Source organism: Colius striatus, chromosome 1 (assembly GCF_028858725.1).
Source record: "Colius striatus isolate bColStr4 chromosome 1, bColStr4.1.hap1, whole genome shotgun sequence".
Lineage (NCBI taxonomy): Eukaryota > Metazoa > Chordata > Aves > Coliiformes > Coliidae > Colius > Colius striatus.
In genome coordinates this window covers 197,658,330-197,684,319 of record NC_084759.1, presented here as the reverse complement: position 1 = coordinate 197,684,319, position 25,990 = coordinate 197,658,330, and the positions used below count along the sequence as shown (strand labels likewise).

At 36.0% G+C, this 25,990-nt stretch overlaps 1 protein-coding gene across 1 annotated transcript in view; it reads left to right on the top strand.

The window, feature by feature from the left end:
* The window catches only part of SEMA3E (semaphorin 3E), a 145,154-nt gene that overhangs the window by 57,280 nt on the left and 61,884 nt on the right, over positions 1 to 25,990 (top strand). The window contains exon 2 of the mRNA XM_062019731.1: positions 19,049 to 19,209. Coding sequence (XP_061875715.1) covers positions 19,049 to 19,209 — 161 coding nt within the window. The remainder of the gene's footprint in view (positions 1 to 19,048; positions 19,210 to 25,990) is intronic.

The window sequence follows — 25,990 nt, the reverse complement described above, 5'->3', positions numbered from 1 at the left end:
TTAAACAGAATGAAACTGGTACTTCCAAATCCTTGAGTCTGACATGGATTTCCTGTTAGTTTTTCCTAAAAAACATGCGATTTTATAGACCTGTTTTTTATTCTCTATTCACCATTTTAAAAAGCGATAAATAAACCAAAAAAGCAAATCTCAGTTTTCACATGTTTTGTCAAGGTGGAAACAAAACAAGTACTTTCAGCAGTTTAAGGATTTTGTTAGATTGAGGCTTGGTGGTCATTGACAAGCTTCTAGATGTCTCCAGCCTCTTCTGTGTGAATTTTACTTGTGTCAGAAACAAACTGTGCACATATCTAGTCATAATTTTGGAATGTCTGTTGCTTATGTCTAAGTTATTTATGAAAGGAAAAAGTACTAATATACTGCCTAACTTCAATAATGAAATGTATGTTTCAAATCACAGAGTCAGTTTAAAAATCAGAAGTGCTAACATGAAAGTATTGTAAAAATAATGAAATCAAATTAAATCAAATGAAACAAGAAATTAAATGAAATTTAATTGAATTGTTTATTCTTCCATTCATTTTGGCTTGAAGGTGTTCTTGTCACACACTTAAGGTTCTATCCCATATTCAGCATCTTTACAATGTTGTAAAACAGGTTACAAACTGAGTATAAGCAATATATTGCACGTGTTGGCAATTTTAGTCTATCTAAGTACAACAATCCATAAGACTCCTTTTATGAATCTAAAATTCATAATCTAAACTTCACGGTACTGTTAATGTTGCTATTCAACCAATGCTTCTCTTAAACCATTATTTAAATTTACAAGTTACTGTTCATAAATAACAACATAAATTAAAATTCCATACATCTACAACAGAAAAGCTTTCCAATTAATAAGAAAAGACATAAAGCAGGAATCAGGTCACATGGAACATGTCCAGTAGGGTCTTGAAGACCTCCAAGGAAGGAGACTCCACAACCCCTCTGGGCAGCCTGTGCCACTGCTCCCTCACCCTCACAGTGAAAAAGTTTTTTCTTAGGTTTAAGGGGAACTTTTTGTATTCCAGCTTCATCCTATTACTCTTTGTCCTGTTGCTAGCTACTATAGAAAAAAGGGACGTCCTAACCTCCTGACACCCACCCTTTAGATATTTATAAATGTTAATAAGATCTCCCCCTCAATCTCCTCTTCTCCAGACTAAACAGCCCCAGTTCCTGCAGCCTTTCCTCATATGAAAGATCTAGGTGAACTTGCTTCTGCAGGGGTTCTACTAGAAGATCTCCGAAGGTCCCTTCCAACTCCTACCATTCTATGATTCTATGATTTTCTTTCTCTTACTCCTATATGTAATTTCTAATAAAGATTGAAGTATAGACATTCATGCCAAAATGATTCTTTTCAATAGGAAGGCTCTATAATGCAGGAAAAATTATAAATTTTTTTGATCTGTCTGTTTCTCAGTCAAAGGACATATCAGTTACTGTTTATTACTGCAACATTCCAAGCATTAAATTAAATTATAGACAATAGAATCAAGTAGAGTTTCCATCTGTGGGGCATTACAAAAGAGGTAAGTTTAGCAGTTTATTTATTCCCAGTAGATATATCATCATTGAAATAGTGGTCTTAAAACATTCTTTCCTATGCTGTTTCAAATGCATTCCTCAGGCAATATATATATTTAGTTTTTAAATGTGACATGTAGAAATCACTCTTTACTTTCTTGAATGGCTTGACTTACATTAGTTATGCTACTGTTTAGGTAACCTTATCACTCCCAAGTTCTAACCGTGCTACTGGACCTATACAAACAGCCTGAAGCACACTTTTTCAACACGGCTATAAAATCACAAAAGGCCCACCTGTGTCAAGTACATTTTAAAGGCTTCTGTCATTTATTACACATATTTAATGTGTAAGGAGAGATCAAATACTGTGGGGAATCAACCTGCAATATTTAGTCTAAACATATGAATCTGTATCATTTGAACAGATAGCTGTATGGTTACTTCAATAACATTAGAGATCATTGCAGTCATAAATAGAGGCCTATAGACATCACTGGTTGGTTTGCATGTGCATTTTCAAATTGATATTACAATAGTTTGATAGATAAAAATTATTTATGATTTTAATATTAGGCATTATATGTTCTTGTTCCTAAAGCAGGAAAATTCTTTCTGTACTTTAGATCAACAGAATGTATAAAAATCTCAGAAACAGAAATGTACTTCATCAAGGGCCAGAATTTACCCAGGCATACGTGAAACTTCATTTCTTCCAATGGAAATAGGCTGACTGAAATGAAGTTGACTCCCTGACTACGTTGAATCCATTTATTTTAGGGTTTTATACACTATACTCTAATCACATAGATATCTTTTGCTTTTTTCCCTCCTTAGCTCTCAAGATAAAATGCTAGGACTTGTATAGAGTGTGTAGCTTTATGTGTTTATGACAGTGTGTTGAGTTCTGTGATTAAAAGCTCAAGTTGGGTGATATTAGGAAACCAATTAAGGTCATTAAGCACAAATAAATCGAAATTTCCTAGAACTCTTGTATAATGAAACTTCTGAATGTTTTCAGTAATATTCTGGTCTACTTGTTTTTTCCTTTAGAGCTCTCCAACATAAAAGTGTAAGAAAGATAAAGTTTTCATGAAGGAATTCCTTAGATGTCTTTAGTACAATTTACTTGAAGCAAAGAATGGTATTTTATGATGCATAATTTGTGTTAAAGGGTAGATGCTTATATTTTTGGTATAAATGCAAGAACAGGGACAGCTGGACTTAGTGAAAGTCGCATCTACCTTAACTAGGCACCTATGCAAATATCATGGCTTTTAGGTTTCAGCATAGACAGCATCTGTATTGCTGCCTTACTATTCACAACACATAAATCCTTATCACAGTAACCACCAACAGGTACACAGTGAAAATAAATCCTTCTAAAGTACCTGCTTTGTGAGACTTACAACCTTTCCTAAAAAAGAGCAAGAATGCAAGGAGTGCAGAATCTATTGATTTTTTTCCATTCAATTCATCCAAATTTTTTAAATCTTTTTTTTTTTTTTTCTGTAGTGGTATCAGTGAGACTAGCTTCAAAGGGAAGAAAAAACCAAAAGTTGCAACAGGAAAAATACTGCCTTTATTAAAATTTACTTTTGATCCATAATCTTTTGAAAATATAGCTATCATATTTGTACCTCTATTATTAATTTGTTGATATCACCTTTATTGGCATAGTTTGAGATGGCAAGAAGCCTTGCTTATAAAATGAGACCTTCATGTGAAATAACATTTTATAAATTTATATAAACTGCATAAACGCATGCTCACAAAAACATATTCTCTGGGTCAAAATATTTTCTTGAAATGTCAGTATTCCCAAGGAGATGGATGTAAATATTCTTTTTTGTCTTACAGTTACATATAAATATTTCACTTGGAAAGGTAACACATCCAACTAATGATTTGTTATTAATGTCCTGTTCATAGAATCATAGAATCGTAGAATGGTAGGAGTTGGAAGGGACCTTTAGAGATCATCTAGTCCAACTCCCCTGCAGAAGCAGGTTCACCTAGATCAGGTCACATAGATCCATGTCCAGACGGGTCTTGAAGACCTCCAAGGAAGTAGACTCCAGAACCCTTCTGGGCAGCCTGTTTCACTGCTCTGTTCATATCGAAAATGTATAAATTATAGTATGGAAAATGAAGATGTGGAAATAACCCAGAAGACAGCAAATCCTTTTCCATCTAGGGCATGGCTAGTAAAGATTATTGACTAGTATAGATTGTCAAATGCTTCCTCCTATGTTTTTTTAAATTGGTTTATCTAATAGCAGTTCTGCTGCTTGCCTTTGCAGAGTATTCCAAAGCTAATAGATTGGAATGTTACGTTATTTGTAGTTTTATTATTAAATGACCTGATACAATTCCTTGTTGTGTCCTGTTTACTGTTTTCTTTTTTTCCTGGTGTTCCTTTTTTCCTTCAAAACCACATATATACAATTGTCCTGTGTTCTAGCAACTTTATTTTCCATTGCTTCCATCAGTGGAAAACAAAGAGAGAATGTTTTATATCTATTTTACATTTACCTTATACACAAATGTATGAGATTACAAAGATGCAGTGAAGATAATTTTCATTTGATCTTCTTGCATTGTTAACACATCTCATAGCTTGTGGTCTCTTAGTACCAGCCATCCACTGGTAGATACGAGTCGTTCATGTAACCCTTAGATTGAGAAAAATATCCCTCTCCAAGAAAGTCTGTTGAAATCAGAAACTGTTTATATAGATGCTACTTATTTATGTGTGTAAAGTTGTAATAAATAATGTAGATATATCATCTTTACATCTAAATAAGACACATTTTCTAATGCTTTTCATGCTTTTTATTTTTCTCTATAAAGAAAGCTTTCTCATTATATTTAGTCCAGCCAGCATTTCATAATGTTCTACAAGGATCAGAATAGAATAAAATACTCCCAATTCTTTAATTGTTAAAGACATAAAATTCCCCTGAAGTTCAGTTAAGCTTATACAGTAAGTGGCAGAACTACATAAGTGTAACATTTTCCTCTAAAGTATTAATGAAATATAATATAAACAATTGAATAGCTTTCAGTTAAATAATATATGTCTAGGACCTATTAATTCCTAAGTATGCTCAATTGTGATGGTTTGATAAACATATTATTTTGTGATAGAATATTTCATATGGTTCATTATATTCTTTTCATGTATTTTCTGTAGTATCAGGAATGAAGAAATATATCTGAATGGATAAATTCTGATGCAATATGCAGCGTATATTACAAAATTAAGTTGTCCTCAGCACCGTGCTTATAATAACATGCAGAATATAAATTTGTTTCTATTGTATTCTAAACAAAAACATTGCTGTTATATTCAGTAATATAGTACTTGGGATATACATTTCTAATAAATTATCTTTAAATTTTTCATACTTCAGTTTATGATAATTTTGGAATTAACCTTGATAGCTCAAAAGTCAGTGTTTAGAAACTGTTTTTTTTGATTGATTAATATTTTGTGAAAAATAACGATATGAATATATGTTAAACTAAGACTTTTGTTCAAAGAACATTTAATTTTGAAATATTAGTTGAATTCCAATGAAAAGATGACACTGCTTTAATTAAAATAAGTTTTTAAAAATATCAAAATACTTCCATCACACCAACCTGAAAATAACATTCTTTTTCGTCTTTGAAAATATTCTGTATTTGAAGATTTTATTCCAGTTTGGAATGGAAACATTTTATAAAATATATTTTAAAAACTCAGTGTAGAAAAGTGTTCCCTCACAATTTCAATACTCTAAGTTGTTATACTCTCTTTCTTTCTGAGGGCAAATTCTCATTACAGGATAGTAGCCTTGTGAATCACCCATACTACTTGCATTCAAAATATGATTCTTCCAAGAGCTACGTTTTCCTTCAATAGGTGGCTTGATCAGTAACCTGTCTAAAGTGCATCTACACCAATACACATATCATGGACAATAAACAGAAAGAGCTGGAAGACATTGTGTGCCAATGGAAGTATGACATAGTATACTGACATTACAGAAATGTGGTGGGATGAGTCACAGGACTGCAATGCTGCACTGGGTGGCTACAGATTCTTCCGAAGCAATAGGCAAGAGAGGAGAGGTGGAGGGTAGCTCTCTACGTTAGGGAGTGTCTTCACTGTTTATAGATCAATGATGATGAGAATAGGATCAAATGTTTATAGGTAAAAAAAAAAAAGAGAAGAACATCCTCAGTGAACAGGGAGGTTCTGCTGGAACTCAGGAGGAAAAACAGATTTTATGATCAAGTCAGGCTACAAGGATGATCAAGAGAGCTACAAGGATATTGTGAGGTTATGCAGGGAGAAAATTAGAAAGGCCAAGGCACTTAGAACTTAAGCTGGACACTGCTGTAAAAGACTATAAGAAAAGTTTCTATAAACATATCAGCAACAAAAGAAAGGCTAAAGGGAATCTTCATCCTTTAATCGACTCAGGCAGAAGTATAGTGACCAAGGATGGGTGAAAGGCTGAGATACTTAAAGACCACAGAAGTGATTGTCCCATTGTACTCGGTGCTGGTAAGGCTGCACCACAATTGCTGTTCTCAATTTCTGGGCCTTTCACAACAAGAAAGACTTTGAGGTGCTGGAGATGAGCAACAAAGCTGGTATAGTGTCTGAAGCACAAGACTAATGACAAGCAGCTGAGGGAGCTGGGGTTGTTTAGCCTGGAGAAGAGGAGGCTGAGAGGACACATGATCACTCTTTACAACCACCTGAAAGGGGGTCATATTGAGGTGGGGATTGGTCTTTTTTCTCTAGTAATGAATGACAGCAGAAGAGTAAATCACAGAGTCACGGAATCTCAAGAGCTGGAAAGGGCTTCGAAAGATCATCTAGTCCAACTGCCCTGCCAGAGCAGAACCACCTAGAGTAGGTCACACAGGAACTCATCCATGGGTTTTGAATGTCCTCAGAGAAAGAGACTCCACAACCCATCTGGGCAGCCTGTTCCAGTGCTTCATCACCTTCACAGAGAAGAAATTTTTCCTTATGTTTCTTTGGAACCTCTTATATTCTATCTTGTACCCATTGCCCCTTGTCCTGTCATTAGCTGTCATTGAGAAGAGCCTGGCTCCATCCTCCTGACACATGTCCTTTATGTATTTGTAAACATCAAGTTGCAACAGAGGAGGTTTAGGTTGGGTATTTGGTTATTAAGCATTAGAACAGTCTGCCTAGAGAGGTTGTAGAGTCACCATCCCTGGAGATATTTAAAATACGTATGGATGAGGTGTTGAGGGACATGATTTACCGATGGGCTTGACCGTATGAGGTTATTGGTTGGACTTGATGATGTAAAAGGTGTTTTCCAACTGAAATCATTCTATGATTCTCTGATATTGGTAGATGCAAAATTAGACGTGAGTCAGTAATCTATACTTGTTGCTCAGAAGAACAATCATATCCTAAAATGCACGAAAAGAAATATGACCAATAGGTCGAGAGAGTTGATTCTTCTCACTCCAGCTCTGGGGTCCCCAGCACAAAAAAGACATGGACCTGTTTGAGCAGGCCCAGGCCACGAAATGATTCAGAGGTCTGTAATACCTCACCTATGAGGACAGGCTGAGAAAACTGGGGTTGTTCAACCTGAAGAAGAGACAGGGATAGGACAAAAGGTAATGGCTTCAAGCTGAAAGAGGGGAGATTTATATTAGATACTAGGAAAAAGTTCTTATCTGTGAGGGTGGTGAGGCCCCAACAGACTGTGGGTGCCCCATCCCGGAAAGTGTTCAAGAAAAGTTGGATGGAGATTTGAGTAACCTGGTCTAGCAGAAGGTGCCCTTGGTCCATGGGAAGAACATTGGAACAGGTGATCTAGAGGAAGATATCTCTGGTCATGGCAGCAAGGTTAGACTACATGATCTTCAAAGTTCACTTCCAACCCATTCTATGATTCTACAACTTCTGCATGCAAAAATGGATCCACTATGGGAATCCCTAATTTCATATTTCTATAATTCTAAACATCAATAACCCTTGTGAGAAAGAAGGGCTATTAGCAAAATTACCTCATAGTCTACGTACTGTAAAGTCTACTATAAGAAGAAAAGACAGATTGATTCCAAAAGAAGGTAAATTTTTAAAAGTACAGTTGTCATGGTTTAGGCCCATCAGGGAACAAAGGCCACGATTAGCCACGATTAGCCACGAGTACCGAAGAGGCTGAGGATTGCTCGAGGGCAGGGAGGGCTTAATTGCCGCTTAAGGTTCAGGACAAAACAGACCAGGCTACTCGGCTTGGGGAAGAAAACAGAAAATAATTTAATGCAACATCAACTAAAACATACCCCCAAAAAAATCAAAACATAACCAAAATGAAACAACCCAGAGTAATACATCAATGAAGAGTCCAACCACCCTTTTTAAGAACACCTTCTTGCCACACCTCCCCTCTTCCCGGGCTCAGAGCCCTGATCCCGGGGTTTTTACCTTGCCCCCCCCCGAACGGTTCGGGGGGGCAGGCAGTGGGGGTTTCAGTTAGTCTGTTCCCGATAGCTTCTGCCGTTTGTCCCTCCTCAGGACGGGTGAACTCCACACCAGTCCTCCCTGCAAGTCCGTGGGGTAACTCACACGCATGGCAGCCCTGCACGGGCTGCTCTGACATGCATCCATTCCAAAGGCTGCAGCTCCTCTCTGCCTCTCCTGTGGGGCTGCTCTGCGACGTGCAGGCTCTCCAACACGGCCTGGGCCATGGCCGTCTCCCCACACAGTCCCTCGCCCGTCCGGGCTCACTCACATGGAGCTGCTGGTGTCTCTCAGTCCTGCCACGGATCTCCACAGGTTTCAGGGGCACAGCTTGTATTCTCGTCATGGTTTGCAGAAGGGTCTCCGGTCTACTGCTTCTCCTTCCTTCCTTCCTCCTTCTCTGGCTGAAGGGTCCGCGTGGTCGCCTCCATCTTGTATCACTCATACACCTCCTGACTCGCATTCCGAATTCCTGTCCCCTAAATAGTGATGGCAGAGGCGCCAGATTGGCCCAGCCGGGCCGGAGGTGGGTCTGAACCCAGGAGCCGGGGGAGAGTCCGCAAACTCTTTACCAGGTCTTCACTGCAACCCGCTCCCCCTGTTACTAAGCCAAAAGCTGCTCCTTGCTAAACCAGAACAACAGTGAAGAAAGAACTAATGCAGGAACACCTCATAAGTGTATGGTGTTTATACATGTTATGCAAAATGAATCAGGACAGAGTCATAGTGAGAAGATGTTACATTTTGAAGGGCTGATGGGGTTTTTTATGGTTATCATCAGGTTAAATGAGGATATAGAGATGTTACTTGTAATCTGGGGAGGTTTTTCTACTCTCTGAATGTAGATGTCTCTGCAGTCTGACAGGGCTTTTATTACCCCTGGTTATTTTCATAAAAAGCATCTCAGGGGTGTAGGAGTACAAATTACATCTCAAATTCAGTGAAGTCTACTGGCTGACTCTGTTAGATGCTCAAATTTACCATGAGAAAATATGTTTATGTAAAATGTACAATAAACTTGTAATCAAGTAGTAGGATTTCCTCCTGTCTTGCAAAATCTACCAGAAAATCGTGAATAATGGCGGGGGGGGGGGGGGGGGGGGGGGGGGATGATGGAAGATGTTGAGGATAGTTGAGGCTTAATAGTTTGTAATACAGTTCATAATGTGACCATTAATAGCTACCCAATATTGACTCTCATTCTCCAGTTACACTACTTAAAATCAACTGTGTTTCTACTATCTCAAAGAAGCATGTCTTCCGTGCTGACTACTAATATTTTTAAGCGTTATAGTGTCTGAAAGCTTTCAAATATGTCCCATGCTATTCAAATAAAACTTTTCTATGTCACTGTCTTCCAAAGCATTTAACTTAACCATCATTTTACAGATAATTAGGCATAATGGGAGAGAAACAGTAGAGACAACAAAGACCCTTAAAGGTAGTTATTTCTGTGTGTTGTCTTTCATTGCAGTGTTTAAAATCACAAACACTAACAAACTACCACTTCAGCTTAAATATGGAATGCATTATTTTATAAAGGAATTTTAAAATGCCATTGAGCAGTTCTTTCCTATTCTGGTACAAAAAAAGACAACTGGATAAACACCTTAAACTAGAAACCTGACTTTGGACAAAAGAAAGGCTGAATATGACATATCCCTCATATTATGTAAGAGTTTGAATTCTCTTGTAAGAATCTACCTCACAGTAAAAAAATATAACATAACTAAAATAAAGCAAACAAACCTTTGAGGTATTCAGTTTTCATTAACATTTAAAAATATTTGGGACATATCAAGAAGAACGTTATCAAATCATTGATACATTAGTGCTTGATAACTCAAATTAGGTAGATCTTCTGAAGACAGTGATGTTTATCAGATGAATACTTGTCTCTCTTCTGTGAGTTAAATCTTTTCAGTAAGATATTCTCAATTAAAGAGTGCAGATGCTGGAGTAATAGTGTACACGTTTCTACATAAATCCATTCACTGCTGTACTCAGTAAAACTTGAGATTATTTCAGTGTGTGACATAGAATCATAGACTTACATGTAGCAAATCTTTCTAAACTCATCTATAGAATGTGATATCAAACTCTGTATCTGTTGTGAGTAATTGATTTGGCAGAAAAAAAAATACCTTGAAAGTCTCCTTTCATCTTTTTTTGTTATTTCCAACTTAATTTTCTCTCTGCCTTTTGCTTTTCTTACAATACCTCCTTTCTCCTCTATCCTGCTTTTTATCATGTTGATGATTCCAGATAGCCTTATGTACACTGTCAATCACATGCCAACCTGCCCAAAAGCATATGCCCTTGAAAATCACATGGGATAGCTCATTTTATCCATCTTTTTGAAAGGAAATTCAATTTAACAGTCATTTTGAATAGTATAAAACACTGACTTTTGGCATCTTCATTTTAAATGAAAGCACCAGATTCTCTTTCTGTCAAAACACTGGATTTCTCTGTAGGAAGAATTCTACCCTTCCCAGATTGGTGTGGTAATAAGCATGTAGTAAGCGGTACACCTTAATAAATCAAGTCCTCAAGAGACTGGATTGTCTGTGTTTCATCAGAAGTGAGCTGTGATTATTGGAACCATATGTATCTTCTGAAACTCAAGAGTTTTATAAATCGATTCTTTCACTTGTTAACACTATTAAGATATTAAACATAATGTAAAACATCTTCTGTTAGGATAATTTAAAGGGGACAGTTCTTAATATACTTACTTAGAAATCCATTGGGTGAAGTAGATAAGATGCTCAAAAGACTACTGCTTCATGGATGCTTTTCTCATCTTTAGAGTGAAATAATTTCCCATAAAAATTGGCACATTTATGTGTCCGATGGAATATTTTTATGGACAAAAACATTTCTGGATCTTTCTTTCCTGTGTTCTACATTTAGAAAAAAATAACTCCAGTACTAATAATTTTTTAAATTTTCCAGTGTTATCACTTATCACTTACTCAAAATGCTTTATTAAAAAGATAAAGATCATTAGGTTTTGAAGTCACTAGAGAATTGTAGGCAGCCACATTATATTGGTTTAATAGTGCTCACATATATAAGCATCTATCCTACTTGTAACTGATATGATATTTTGTCATTTTTCATCAGTAGTGAATATGGTTTAATATTTTTTATCAGAACCGTGTTTTTGAACTTCATTGTCAGAGAACACTTTGGGGATATGTGTACCTTTTCCAAGAAAAATCACACTGGAAAGACAAGCAAACTTTTTTGATAAAAAGGCTCCCTGATATAAAGAATATGCCAGTTTGACTAAAGAAATTTTGTTTGGATGCATGTCAAAATTTGTTATCTAACACTAAAATGAATTTAAAAAATAAACGATCTATCACTCAACAAGCAATATCCAGCTAACTGGAAATAGAGATGAAATCAATATAGTAAGCTTAATTTCAAATATTTTAAAATTAATTTGACTGAATTATTATTGATGAATATTATTATTAAAAGCATGCTGTGAAAACATGGAATAAATGATCCTTTAAATAAAAGTTTAACATTCTATTTATGAAGATTTCCTCTCAATCTGAGTTAATTACTGTCTACTGTTTCTCAGTTTCCAATAAAAGATAGGAGGAAAATTATTATTCATATACTGTTTCACATTTGTTTAATCTATACTGGTGAGTTAATATAGTTCAAAGTTAATGAACTTAACTGGGAAAAAATGGGAGATGACCTTTGGATTAGACCCATAGAAGCCATAGTAGCTTAATACTGCTGTGATGAAAATAAAAAATATGATCCATAAAAATGGTAGAATCACATATAGTACTGACAGAACACAAATCGCATTTCAATAGCATGAGTACTACAGATATTTTCAGCTGACTTATAATGAAATTTTTTCTAAGACAATCTGTAATTTCGCCATGATGATGATGATGATGGTGATGATTAAACGCCAATGATACCAAGATTTTATCACAGTACACTGCATTTCTTTTTAAGATTTGGTAAAATTAAATTGTATATCAGATAATTTTTATTGGACTAGCATACATTTCTAGAAATGCATCTTAAAATTGCAGTAAACTCAACTTGTATGAAAATTATGTGCGATTAGTCTTAATTTGATATATACTGTGAAATTTCCAGCAAGGAATAGGAACATTATGAAATACTGTGTAAGCATACACTTTGTTTTTTCAGTAGTATGTAGCATATCAATGTCATAAGCCCTTATGGATTTGTGATGGTTATATTTCTGTTCTTGAGTAACTAAAACCAGATCAATTATAGTGGGATTGAGTATGTTACTTTGTCAGTAAGGAAGAAAAACTAAGTATATTCTAGATGTGACAGAATGTGTATACACACGCCACGGAATATATATGGCATGTACAAATGTGAAAATATCAAGGATTATGACATCAGCTAATATGATTAGTTGCATTAATGACTTTCAAGTTCCACTGAAATTTTTCTGCCATAAGTCTAGTAGAATTAGAAGAAATAAACATATACCCTGTGATGTTCAAACTATAGGTTTTTTTCAAATAATCTTAGAAAAAAAAGAAAGGGACTTTATATTCAAACAGATTGAATATATTCTTGTCTCACCAAACCATATCTTTTAATTTCAGAAACTTTTCCATCTGTAATTTAAACAATCTCACAGGAAAAGTTTTTTGTTTTCACTATTATTTAAAATTCATCACTAGATTCACATGTTTGGAGGAAGAGCACTAAACAAAGAAAATTATTCCTGGACTTTGCTGCACCAGCTCACTTCATAAAGTCAATGACATTCTCAAAATACAGCTTGATAGCAAAACTTACCTGCTGTTAAGAGTAAAGTTTGAATTGTGTGAGAATAGTTATGGACTAATGGGTTGTTACTTGTCATTACTAAGAATTTGCTTTCTGTCCCCTATGCTGCCAAGTTTCTGAGGCATCTGCCTGGCATCCACACAGATAAAACCTCAAACAATGAAAGTTCCTAATTCAGTCCCCTTCATGGTCCTTTAAGTTTATTTTCTACTGATTCGTGTTCCTCAAATAAAATACTGAGATATCTGAAGAACTGTACTTTAAAGATATAGTGTCAATTTTCAGTATTATTAAAACCAAGATTTTTTTTTTTTAGTCAGTTAGTTTGCTATTTGCAGTTTATCCTACCTTTAAAGCTCTTGGCTTAGATTTTTTTAACAATCCTCACATGGCAGCATTGACTTCAGCCATCTCTGGCCAATTTACACTATCCCTTTTCTAGTGCTCAACTGGTTCAGTTGCTCCCTGGTTCATCTGAGTTAGTGTATCCTTCTGCTACCCAGCAATTATTATCATGACCCTGTAGCTTTTTTCTGCAGCAATATAGATGACTGATGACTGTGAGCATAGGAAAGTAAAAATTGTTATTGCATTAGCTCATAATCATCAGCACAGCTTTTTGGGATGAGTTAATATTTCTTTTTTTTTTTTTTTTTTTTGTTTTCCAGGGAAGAAATCTTCTCTCTCCTGTAACTGATTTTATGCAGCATATTGTCAAAGAGATCATGCTGCTTGTAAGACTGTATTTTTGTCCTTGTGATGGATGACTTTTTAGAATACCCTTGAAGAGCAATATGCCTTAAAGTATTGATTGTGTAAAACAGGATACTTGCATTGCCTGATCTTACTATTAACTTACAGTTTGTAAACTGCATCACAGATATTTTGGGCTCTCCTCAAATCTCCTTTAGTTTTTTGTTCTTTTTGTTTCTGTACTTCTCTTATCACATGTAAGCAGTTTCTGGTTATCCCATGTCTGCTGTGTAACAAAAAGCTAAATTAACTAAATAAGACTCACCAAATTCTTGTTCTGCTGTAATATTTCTATTCCAGGACTATGTGATAATTAGAAACAGAAAATAACATTCAGGTGCTCACATTACCTAGGCATTATATTCATGGCCTTTTAAATTATTGATGGGGAAAGAAGGCAACCCCAGTTGTTACCTCTTCCTGTAAAGCAGCCCTGATACATTCACCTTATGTATTCAACATGCTCAAAGTGCCAGATTCATTTGTCAGTGCCCTGCATCTGGAAAACATCTTTGCCGGAAGAATGCTCTGCAACATGAAGTAGTGTGGGAGGTGAGACTATATTTCTGAAGAATTTAAAAGGGGAACCAAAGATTTTTATGAGGGCAGAAAAGGGCAGAAGCAATAAGCTTCTGCAGTTGTGATGATGTAATGCCATGAAAAAAACTATAGTGATATTTTTCTATATTCAAGTTGCAAAGTTATATCTTACTACATGATTAATTTCTGAGGACCTGTTTAAATGAAATCTCACTATACTTTGGCTGCTGTGGAGCTTTTTTTTTTTTTCATTTAATACCCTAAGCATATTGTAATTAACAAGCATTCATATCTTAAAAATGTAGAACTAAAGTAATGTGTGACTTCTTTTTTTAAATAAAAGATTGTTTATTACAATCTTAGAAGTTAGAACTACATATTGATTATTAAAACATCAAGAAATCAGCTGTTATAAATGACATTACTTGATAAATGGCTAACAAAATCCATCTTGTCAAAGAGGATGTAATATGAATATACTCACCAAATTAGATGCACTATAAGACAAAGTGTGATAAGCAAGAGCAGCCTGAGCATTTGCTAGCAAACACTAGCAGACAGATAACAAACCTTCAGATTTGTTCTCAGTATTTATACCAGCACGAAATGAGATTTATTATATTCTTTTATAAAACGTGATTTGACAGCCTAGTCTTGATTTAAGGCTTTCAAAGATAAGTGCCATATAGAAATAGATAAATATTGAAGCAGTCTTTCCTTTGTTGAGTACAACATTGTTTGTACTGTAAAGCTGTGGTTTTAGTTATGGGCTTCAGCTTTTAGATTAAAATGGCAAAACACTACAGTACAAAAGCCAAATAACATTCCCTCAATTTTGGGGATTAGCACACTGAGGCAACCTGAAGCTCTGTTATTACCTAAAGATAGGAGTAGGAAAAGTCTTTTCTCTTTTGTCCTAAGTGTTGAGTATTAACAATATATTCTTACTGAACAACTCATCCTCTTTTTCTCTTGTTTTTTATTTCTTTATACAAGATATTTATAGAGGAAATACTTCTGTCACAGAAATCTATAGAAATTCAAAAAACCCAAGAGTTTTACTCAACTGAAATCTTTAGTTGTTTCCATGTGAGAGAAGCAGAGAGTTTCTAGTCTATGTGTTAGAATAGTTTATATAGTTTATCCACTAACTTTAATATAAAATCCATCAACTATTTTGAGTGCTAGAGCCAGAACTTATTTCCCAGAAAAGTAATTTACCTACTAAATTAGAGTCATAGCACTGCTTGTTCACTCCTCCTGAAGCTTGAGTATTTTGTTGCACGTCTTCAACAGGAAATGGAGAAAGCATCCACCCTTTCCTACCAGTCTAGCAGATAATAACTTGTGATTAGACCTCTATGGAAAGAGAAAGATCTGAGTTTCAATCCATTTAGAAAAGGAAATTGAACTCATGTCTGCTATTTCTCAGGTGACTGATTTACCCATTAGAATATTTTTAAAATGTTAGGCAACACTGTATTTTCTCTGACAAGACTCTCAAAGAAAATTGTTACTGCACGTGATCTTGTAAGAGTGCTGAATGTGCTCAGCATAAATTTAGCTATCAAATCCTAATACTATGTGGAAGTACAACCCCTTTTTGGCAAGTTTAGGCATGATCTAGAATCTTTCAAATTAAGATTGTTGGCATGGCCAGGAGCACAACTCTTGACCTTTTTAGGAGTCCATAGTCACAACGTGACCTTTATGGGTGTTAGCTTCTTCATGGTATCTGAGGGTGGATTTCAGGAAAAGTTACTTTGAATTTGAGAGTCTCACTTCCAATTGTGTCTTGATTTCAATGACTGAAGATGTCTCAACACTGCAAAGTCTATCTATGAACTCACTGTTCAGTAAATAAGTGTGAAGGCTATATAAATATATATGAATATGAATGTGAATTACACACACAGAACACGAGAGTGAATCTGTGGCTGCAGCAGCTCAAGTCTAGAGCACAGCGTCTGCATTCCTTCAGTGTTACATTGATGTCAACCAGCGTTGCTGAAGGGGCATAACACTACACATGTAATGTTCTACTGCTTCAAAACCTAGGTCAATTGTATCAAGCCCCACCACGGTGAGATCCTACCTAGAAATGACAGACATCTAGTGTCATTTTAGACTCTCGGATATCTCACACTCTCTCCTGCAATTCAGAAGGTGCTGTGTCCTATTCGTCTAAATTGTTATCATTGTCAAAGGAACTATATAATACTACTGCAATTGTGTTTCAGCAATAAAATCACTCCCCAGAACCTACTACTTGGTGTTTTCAAGCCCCTCCAAGTGTCAGGTTCATTCTGTGCTTGCCTTTACACCCATGACAAAAACATGCCTGTATAGCATTGCTGCAGGTAATCTTAGCAATATCTCTTTTTACAAGTTTGATCTTGAAAAGTGTTTAATATTCTCGACTTTCATTTAAGACTACGAAAGTTGCAGGTGTACTTTGCAGGACTGAGTCTTATTTGAGTAGTTACCAGTTTATGTGGTACGGTAGAGAACTGTTCATCATGCCTTGTATTCCTGTTCAGAACATGTGAGAAATATCTCTGATCTATGTAAAGAAATATTATCTCATTTATGAAAAATTTGCCTTCAGGACAACATGGAAATAAATCAGGAGAAACTACCACAGTATCCTTTTGCGGTTTGTATGTAACTGGAATGTAAACCCAAGATTGGATCAAAATGAAAATATACCAAATGTTTCATATTCTTGCAAATAAAAAGTGGCTTTATTTAAGACCAAAAGAATATTTCTAACTCCACTTTAATTCCATTTCTAACTGATCAAAATCAAGCAATGTTCTTCTGAAACAGCAATCTACTAGATTTGCTTGGCAAGAGAAGCTTGCTTTGAAAGTGCCAATTTCACATTGCTCTGCAGTTCTGTTCTGAGTGTGTCACTGTCAAAAAATGAGTATCTGGTCACTGGTCAGTATGCAACTCTTAGACAAAAAAGACTCTTGTTCTACTCATCATAATGTTCCTCTCTGTCATTTAGTAAATAAGGCCAATCACACTGAGGTACAAACCATTTTGACCTCTACTTTTAAAAAAAAGTTATGAAAAGCCTAGATATTAACATTATTCTCCATAACTATAGAATTACTAGATTCTTTTTGAATATAGCCCAGGAAAGACATCAATAGTGAGGCTGAATTTTTAGTGTGACTCCTTCGATATAAATTTTATCATCTAAGGAGATAGCTTGCAAAAAGTAGTTGTTTTCAGCCTCTGTTGACCTGAACAAAATCTACCTATCAAATGGAGCAAAAAATATTTGTATTATTACTAAATTCCCTTATCAACTCATACACACTAAAAATAATAATTTGCAATTAAAAGAAATTGTGGCAATTTGTTGGATTAAATTAATATCCTTATTGAACATTAATTTGCTTGCCTTGGCCCAATACATTTCTTATCTTTTCCATAATTTAGACTGGAGGTAAGGATTCTCATGAGGAAAATTTGTCATGCTAATATTTTTTTGTGGGTAAAGTAAATTCAGATTCAAATTTGAATACAGAATTCAAATCTCAATAGTTTGGAATAGCTTTCTTTCTCAGGGAAGGCAGGAAAATTAATTTAGTAGTGATTATGAATGTTGATGGTTTAATATTTGGATACCTTATGAGGTTGCATTGTCAGCTTAAAGATGAACATCGATTCCAGAAACTCACAGCATAAATGGATTGCATACATGTCAGCCCAAGTGCACGTCATAGTAGGAGACCTGTGTGAGAACTTTTCTCTGACATACAGGACCTGTAACCTTGCAGAACAGCCATAGTATCTATGTGACTGACAAGGTGCAACATGGATGAATGAACATAACTGCTAGTATGCCTCCACCCTAAACTGGATGAAGTTCCATTTGTTGTCTTCACTAGCTCTAGAACAATCCCACTTCATCCAACTTCAGATGCTAGGCCACATGTAAACAACTGTAAAAGTTGTGTTTAGGGATAGCTATAAGGATAAGCTAATTTAGTTGCTTTTACCAAGAGTGATTTCTTCAGAATAAAACTATGTACCACAATATAGACATAAGAATATAGTTCCTTTCTGCTAGTCTCAACTCCAACATTTTGAAGGCAATCCTAAGTGTACTCTGAAATTACTTCTTTTGAGGTTTCACATCAGCAAAATGGTTTTTGGACTTTGACTCATTACGAGTTGGCCTGTGCTCTGCAATGACTAAGGCCTGATTCTAAGTTTCTGCAACATTACCTGGGATGAATTTCCCTTTCTCTATGGAAGTGACTTTAGCCTGGATCATGTGCAGCTAAGACCCAGATGCCCTTTTCTGGTCAGTGTATTTCTTGACAAAAATCAGTAATTCCTTGGAAAATTATGAACGTGCATTTCACAGATTTCATACTGTTGTCAGTGAACTTAAAATCATTTCAGTGAGCTGACAGTTTAAAACAAGAAACTGCAGCCCCTAAAAAACCAAAATCAGAACAACATCATGTGTACAGTCAAAACCTGCAGTTTGAAGAAGACAAGAAGACAATTTGAGTGACTTTTTTTCAATTTCCATTAATTCATTCTCCTTTTTTTCTCATTTGCATTCAAGTCCTACGTAGTGAGTTTTTTCATTTTAGAAAATGTTAAGGAGAAATCTTATTTTCATCCTTCCTCATCCCATGACATTTTGAGCAAAAAGATTATGATGTAAAATTTCATACACAAAACTCCTGGAGAGTTGTTTATTTTGAAAATTGTTCCCACTTGTTTTGTGTCTCTTTCTTGCTCAAAGATTATGCGATTAGCATTTTAATATCCCACAACTTTTCCTCTAGTTCCCTAAGAGTATATGAAACTGAAGCCATGCTAAGCTGTTTGGTATTTATCAGACACACTCTGATTGTATTTCAGAGCTCTGGGATTTAAACAGGACGTCAGTCTTTCATAGCCCATTTGGATATCTCGGTCTTCATATAATGCTGCTGGATGAGTATCAAGAGCGACTGTTCGTGGGAGGAAGAGATCTCTTGTATTCCCTCAGTTTGGATCGAGTCAGCGACAACTACCGAGAGGTGGAGTAAAAAGCTATATATTAGTCACTTCATATCATAACACATGGCACAAAATATGAAAGTTTGCATGACTAGAAATGAGATAATGGAGTTTTTGTAGATGTTTTGTGCATGAACTTGAAGGTCATACTTATAGTTAAGAAAAATACACCAATTACCATTTTTTTTACCGAGTAATAACCAGTAAGGGTCACTCTAGGACGAGATCTGGGGATCATATTTCTTACTGGTTTTCAACATATCTGTAGATGTTTACATCATTTCACACTTTGTGACCAACTTCTATGTCTTTACTACATTATGAAGGAATAAATGCTTCTTGGTATTTGTAAGAGACTTTTCCACAGTATAAGAGAAAATTTATGAGGGGGAGGAAATAATGTAAACTATAAGAGGTTTTCAATAGTAGCATATGTCATGCAGCTAATTTTCAACCTTCTTCAGAAACTACCTTTTGCATTGGTTTGAGCCAGAAGTGCTACTAAATAATGAGTGAAAATGTCAGTCTACTCAGTTTTGAAATCTACTGTTTGAAGTCTACTCAAAGGTCTATGGGAAAAAAAGTGGTTTAAGTAAAAATCTTACCAGATGGGTCAGCACATCATAAAAACCTCAGTTGATTGGAAAACTGTCATTTAGAGAGGCTAAATTCTGAGTTGATGTGAGCCTTGACTTCGTTACTCACTTCTTCCCTGGACAGCTAGGAATGGGAGCATATGGTGGCAAAGGAACCTGGTAGGAAATTGTTCCTGCCTCAACCATCTTAACTGTGGGTAAATGATGTCGTGAAATATTTCAATCTTTTCCTTATCTGCTTTTTAAAATGTTCCCAATGTGTTTTGATATATTTTAATCAAATCTGAAATTAAAAAATTAAAAAGTGAGAGTTTCCCCTGAAGTAATATGATTTTTGTTGATGCTCATAGTGCACTGAGGTTTCAAATTCTTTTCTTTCTTCCCTCATGTTATAAGTGAATATCACTATTCTCATGCCAACACTCTAGTGAACTTTACCATAAGTTACCTTATCTCCAAGTGTAATTAGCATGTTCCACTACTTTGAACAGATATAATATGCCTTCTCCTTTTTATAAACAATTTAGGAAAGGTAACCCAAGATATAAGGAAATTAATATACTCAGGGAGGCCATTTGAGAATTTATCTACATTAAGAAAAAATATATATAATTTTTTACTCCTCAGAGAGCAACGTTACATGCTGAGCTTTATTCCTTCATGATATGAGTTAACTCCTTTTCTATTTGATGAAAAATATTAATATGCTGTGACAAGATATTAGAGCTCAGGGATATAAAAACATGTAGGAAGCAGTTATTTCTATGAAGTAAGCTTTTTTTTCCCCCCCTCTTCTTCCCCATTTGACAGTAAATCTACATGTTAAAAGATGACAAGATAGAGCACTTTATGCTTCTGTCCAACCACTGTTGTCCCATCTGGACATACTCTTGAAGTTCACTGCTGCTCTTTTTGTTGTTCTTAGATGGAAGATCAGCCATTTACTCTGAAACCATACTCTCTGTTTTGAGATATGTTTGCCGAGTATGACAAATTAATGGAAGCTCTTCTTCCTTGCTTGTCTGCTTTTATGATGTGCAAAAGATGAGAAACTGGAATAAATGAAGCTTGATCTAGCATGTTTAGAAGCTTGACCTCACTGGGACTGAATGAATGTCATGATCCTTTTGTATTTTCCCAGTGTTCACTCAGTGTAGATCTCATTCAGTGATAGCTAGGGAAAACATGGTTGTCCCACAGCACTGTCAGAAACAGTGTGATATGAGACATTTAGGACATATAGCAGAGTTTAATTGCTGAGATACACTGGGGGAAATTCCTGGAATGGAGAGACTAGATGATGATTACCGAAGTTCTTCATTAATCTTTCTTTAACTGTGTGTTGGTTAGCCTTTGACCTTTTCTTCCAGATGGAAGACTTTATCTTAATTAATCTAAACCACCAGTTATAATCTATTGAAGGTATAAGAGTGGAAGCAAATTCCTGAGTTTTATTCTCTCTCTAGTAATCAGCATGAGTCCCTGGCTGCAAAAGAAATGTTTCACAAAATCATTTGGGGCATATTAGTATAGATCTTTCTCATCTTCTGTATTCTAGAAAACAGTTTCTGTGTTTTAATTCATTGCCATACCTCTCACCACAATTTGGAGTATGAACATGCTTTCCAAACAACAAACTAAAATGCATTCCCAATTAGAGATATACATCTGCTGTAGAATGATCCACTAATTGTGTTTTAGCAAGTGTATTAGAAGTCCCTCAATGAATAAAAATAAAATACTGAGTGGACATAAAATGTTTCTGCATTGAGACCTATTGACTGCCAAAGTAATCCAATGTTTCAAAAAAAACCTCAAACTGTGATGCAGGTACGTATCCTACAAACCTGCATTTAATAGACTACAATTCTCTTCAGCTTTCAAATAAAGCAGCACTCTGAAGGATAGGTTATAGATTTTTCATATGAGCTGTTAACTGTTTATGTATATATCTACCACTATTAGTTTAAGCATATATTATCCTTACTGCTTAGGAAAAATATTTCATAGAAGAAAACTAGTACCATAATTCTTGCGGATTTATTTACACACCTTAGTTTCTCTGTGAATAATGCCCTAACAGTAGTAAGAATAAGGGATATCAATATTTGCAGAGAATTAATGAAGAACTTGAAACTTTGTGTAAAGCCAAAGCTTTGGAGGTACCCTGTGATCTTTGATTCCTTAAGACCTCATTCCCTTTGATACCATCTTTGTAATTGGTGACAAAGCAGATTTTTGTTGTCAGCAAACTTTAACCAGCGCCAGTAGTTCATCACCACTGCTCTAATATCTTACCAAGAAGTGAAAATAAGCAACATTTCATATTTGATCATAAATTTCTTACAGATATTCTTTCTTCCCAGCTTTTGCTTCAAAGGGATCATGAAGGCCTTGCTCTGAACAGAAGCTTTCCTACTTCTGTAAATAGGCTTGCGCAGGAGATTTTAATGTGTTGTTTCTGATCTAGTATGAGATAGATAGCTTCAGATAAGGATTTATATCTCTGCTGTAATAAAATATAGAGCCATCATACTATATCCTGCCTCTAGTGAACCTTGTTATATTTCCACTCCAGAGCTGACTGAAAACAAGTCTATAAGAGCAAAGCTTGCTTGTATTTCCTTTGAATACTATGTAGGAACGTATATACGATAACACCGAAATAAGAAACATACAATTTAGCAGTGAGCTTGATTATCCATTGGAATTAAGTCCCAAGAGACAAGGTGGCTATATATTTGTTGATAAATACATATTATAGTGAATGATAACCAGATATTTTGTGATATTTGTACTTCAGCCAAACACAATTTGTGTTAATTAAGCACTAGTTATTGACTTAAACCAGAGATGGAATAGTTAATTCATTAATTGCTCTGTCATAGAATTAGAACTGGCTCAAGTAGAAGTTTATTTTATTCTGAAGTACTGTAAAGCTCATATAATGTCTTATAATTAGTTTTCATTAGCTATGCCATCCTGGTTTTTGAGGCTAGTGACTGAATAAGGAAGCTGTTTGGAGAGACTAATTAGCGTTCCACCTCCAATTTAAGGTTTCTCCCATCTGAACTTACTCAGTAGCTGTTGTGTGTACTGACTTATATTTCCATTTTTTCCCATGAGGAATAGGTTTTTTGCTGTTGGTTTTTTTGTTTTTTTTTTTTTAATGGAGTGCTAAAATTTCATTATCCAGGTCTTAAGGATAAGAGAACATCAATAAACAAGCAATTTTAAAATGTACCTTACAGTTGCCTGTAGAGGTGAAAAGTACAAAGTGATGGATGATGGAGGAGAAAACCATATTCTTCAGGGCAGAAGACCATCCTGGCTAAACAGGGAACTTATACTGGAGCTCAGGAGGCACATACTGGACTACTAAGGGTTCAGGCCCAGTCAGCATGGCTTTCTGAAAGGCAGGATCTGCTTGACTAATGTGATCTCCTTCTATAACAAGATGACCCACTTAGTGAATGAGAGAAAGGCTGTGGATCTGGCCCCTCTGTGCTTTAGTAAGGCCTTCAACACAGTCTCCCACAGAATCCTCCTGGATAAACGGTCTGCTCATGGCTTGGACGGACACACTGAGATGGGTAGAAAACTGTCTGGATGACTAGGCTCAAAAAGTAGTGTGAAGGGGCCCCGTCACCAGACACTGATGAGGGCTCACGGCAGGAAGGCTCTTCAGCATAACCTGGACAGCCTGAATCAACAAGCTGTTGCAAATTGCATGAGGTTTAACAAGACCAAGTACTAGGTCCTGCATTTGGGCCACAACAACCCAATGAAATGCTACAGTCTTGGGAAGAATGGCTAGAAAGCTGCCCAGAGGGAAATCACAGAATCTTAAGGGTTGGGTGGGTTTTGAATGTCCCCAAAGAAGGAGACTCAACAACCTATCTCTGCAGCATGTTCCAGTGCTCCCTCACTTGAACAGTGAAGAAATTCTTCCTTGCATTTCTTTGGAACCTCTTATATTCCAGCTTACACTCATTGCCAGTTGTTCTATCAGTGGGCATCATTGAAATGACCTGGTCAAGGAGGCCAGTGCGACTCTGATTTATATAAGAAACAGGACCCGGTAACTGATTATGCCCCTGTGCTTGGCACTGGCAAGGCTGCACCTCAAGTGCTATGTTAGGTTTTGAGCCTTTAACTACAAGAAAGACGCTGAGGTGCTGAAGTGTGTCTAGAAATGGTCAACAAAGCTGGTGAAGGATCTGGAGCCCAAGTCTGATGAGATGTGACTGAAGTACCTGGGATTGTTTAGCCTGTGGAAGAGGAGAAAACTCTCTATACCTACCTGACAGGAGGTTAGAGTGAGGTAAGGGTTGGTCTCTTATCCCAAGTAACAAGTGAGAGGACAAGAGGGAATGACTTGCAGTTGTGCCAGGAGAATTTAGATTGGATATTTAAAAAACTTTACTGAGAGGGTTGTTAAATGCTGTCATAGGCTGCTCAGAGAGGTATTGGAGTCCTCATCCCTAGAGCTATCTAAAAGACACACAGATGGTGTGTGTCACACAGAAGTGCTGAGTGACGTGATCTAGTGATGGACTTGGCAGTATTAGGTTAGTGTTTAGGCTCAATGATCTTAAACATCTTTTCCAACTGAAAAAACTCTATGATTCTATGAATGAATTGAGACCAGACTTACAGAGAAGGATTTGTGGATATTGGTGTATAAAAAATTAGACATGAGCTGGCAATGTGCAATTGCATCCCAGAAAACCTATCATATATGCTGGGCTGCATCACATGAAGTGTGACCAGCAAGTCAGAAGAGGAGATTCTCTCACTCTATTTCACTCTCATGATATCCTACCTCAAGTACTCATCCAGATCTTGACTCCCCAGAACATGAAAGACATGAACCAATTGAGTGAGTGCAAAGGAGGGACATAAAAATTACCAGAGGGCTAGAGCACTTCTCTAAGAATGGCTGAGAGAGTTGAGGTTGTTTAACCTGGAGGAAGGAAGGCTCTGGGGGAGACTTTATCACAGTCTTTCAACATATAAAAGGGACTTATAAAAAAGACAGAGATTTTTCACCAGGGCCTGTAGTGACAGAACAAGAAAAAAAAGAAGGTAGATTTAGAATACATACAAACATTTTTTTTTTTTCTTACAATTAAGCTGGTGATTGCAGAGAGAAGTTGTGGTTGTCCCATCATTGGAAGTGTGAATAGTCAGGCTGGATGAGACTTTGAGCAACCTGATCTCATGAAAAATATTCATGACTACAGCAGGGAGTTGCACTAGATGATCTTTAAAGCTCCCTTTCAACCCAAATCCTTCTATGCCTCTATGTTTCATTCTAAAATTCTATGCTAATGTCTAAATTCTTCTTACTTACACTGCAGCTGCTATTCAAGATTCCAGACGAAGTAGGTGTATTGACTTACCTTTTTTGGCTTTTTCCTCTTGATTTCGTATATGCATTTAATTCAATATTTCTTAAGTGGAAAATGTGCACATAAAATATTTTTCATATCACTGGAGAAAAGTATCAAAAACCAAAAATAATCACCAACACACAGTGTTAAGTTACAGATTCAATTTTTTTCTCTCTGTGATTTCTCTATTTCTAACAGCTATCTCTGTCTCTATAGTTGTGTATATGGGCCAAAGCCTCCATTTCAGTCTGCTAGTTAGAATATTTCTTTGAGAAGTGGAAGTTGTGACAATGTTTTGGTTCAGTAGAACCTAGAGTTCATATCTCCTAATATCTAGGCCTTTGAGCTAAGGTCAAGCTGTTACCTATTAAATCCTTGACCAATAATTAAAGTAAATGATTGTGGACCTTAAGATTTGCAATGAAAAAAAAAGAGGAATGCTCTGACCAGAGTGACTGGATGAGTGCCCTCATGGGAGATCAGCAGAGTCCAGGTACCTCCCCAGACTACACAGCAGTAGATACCATACAAAGGTTACTTCTGATCATTCATACATGACTATAAGACAATCTGACTGGAAAAAAAATCTGAATAATTTTAGATTCCTTGCAGGATTTAGATGAAATCTGAACATAGGTGGTCTGATTCAGACATTAAGACCTAAATACTGACAGGCTACTGAAGTTGACAATAACGTATAGCTTTTAAGCACTAGGCCTCTAGAATTTATAATTTATCAATTTATACCCACTTTTGTTGCAACTTATTGTTCTTAAAATTTATCACTGGATGGTTTTGAGTTAGAATTG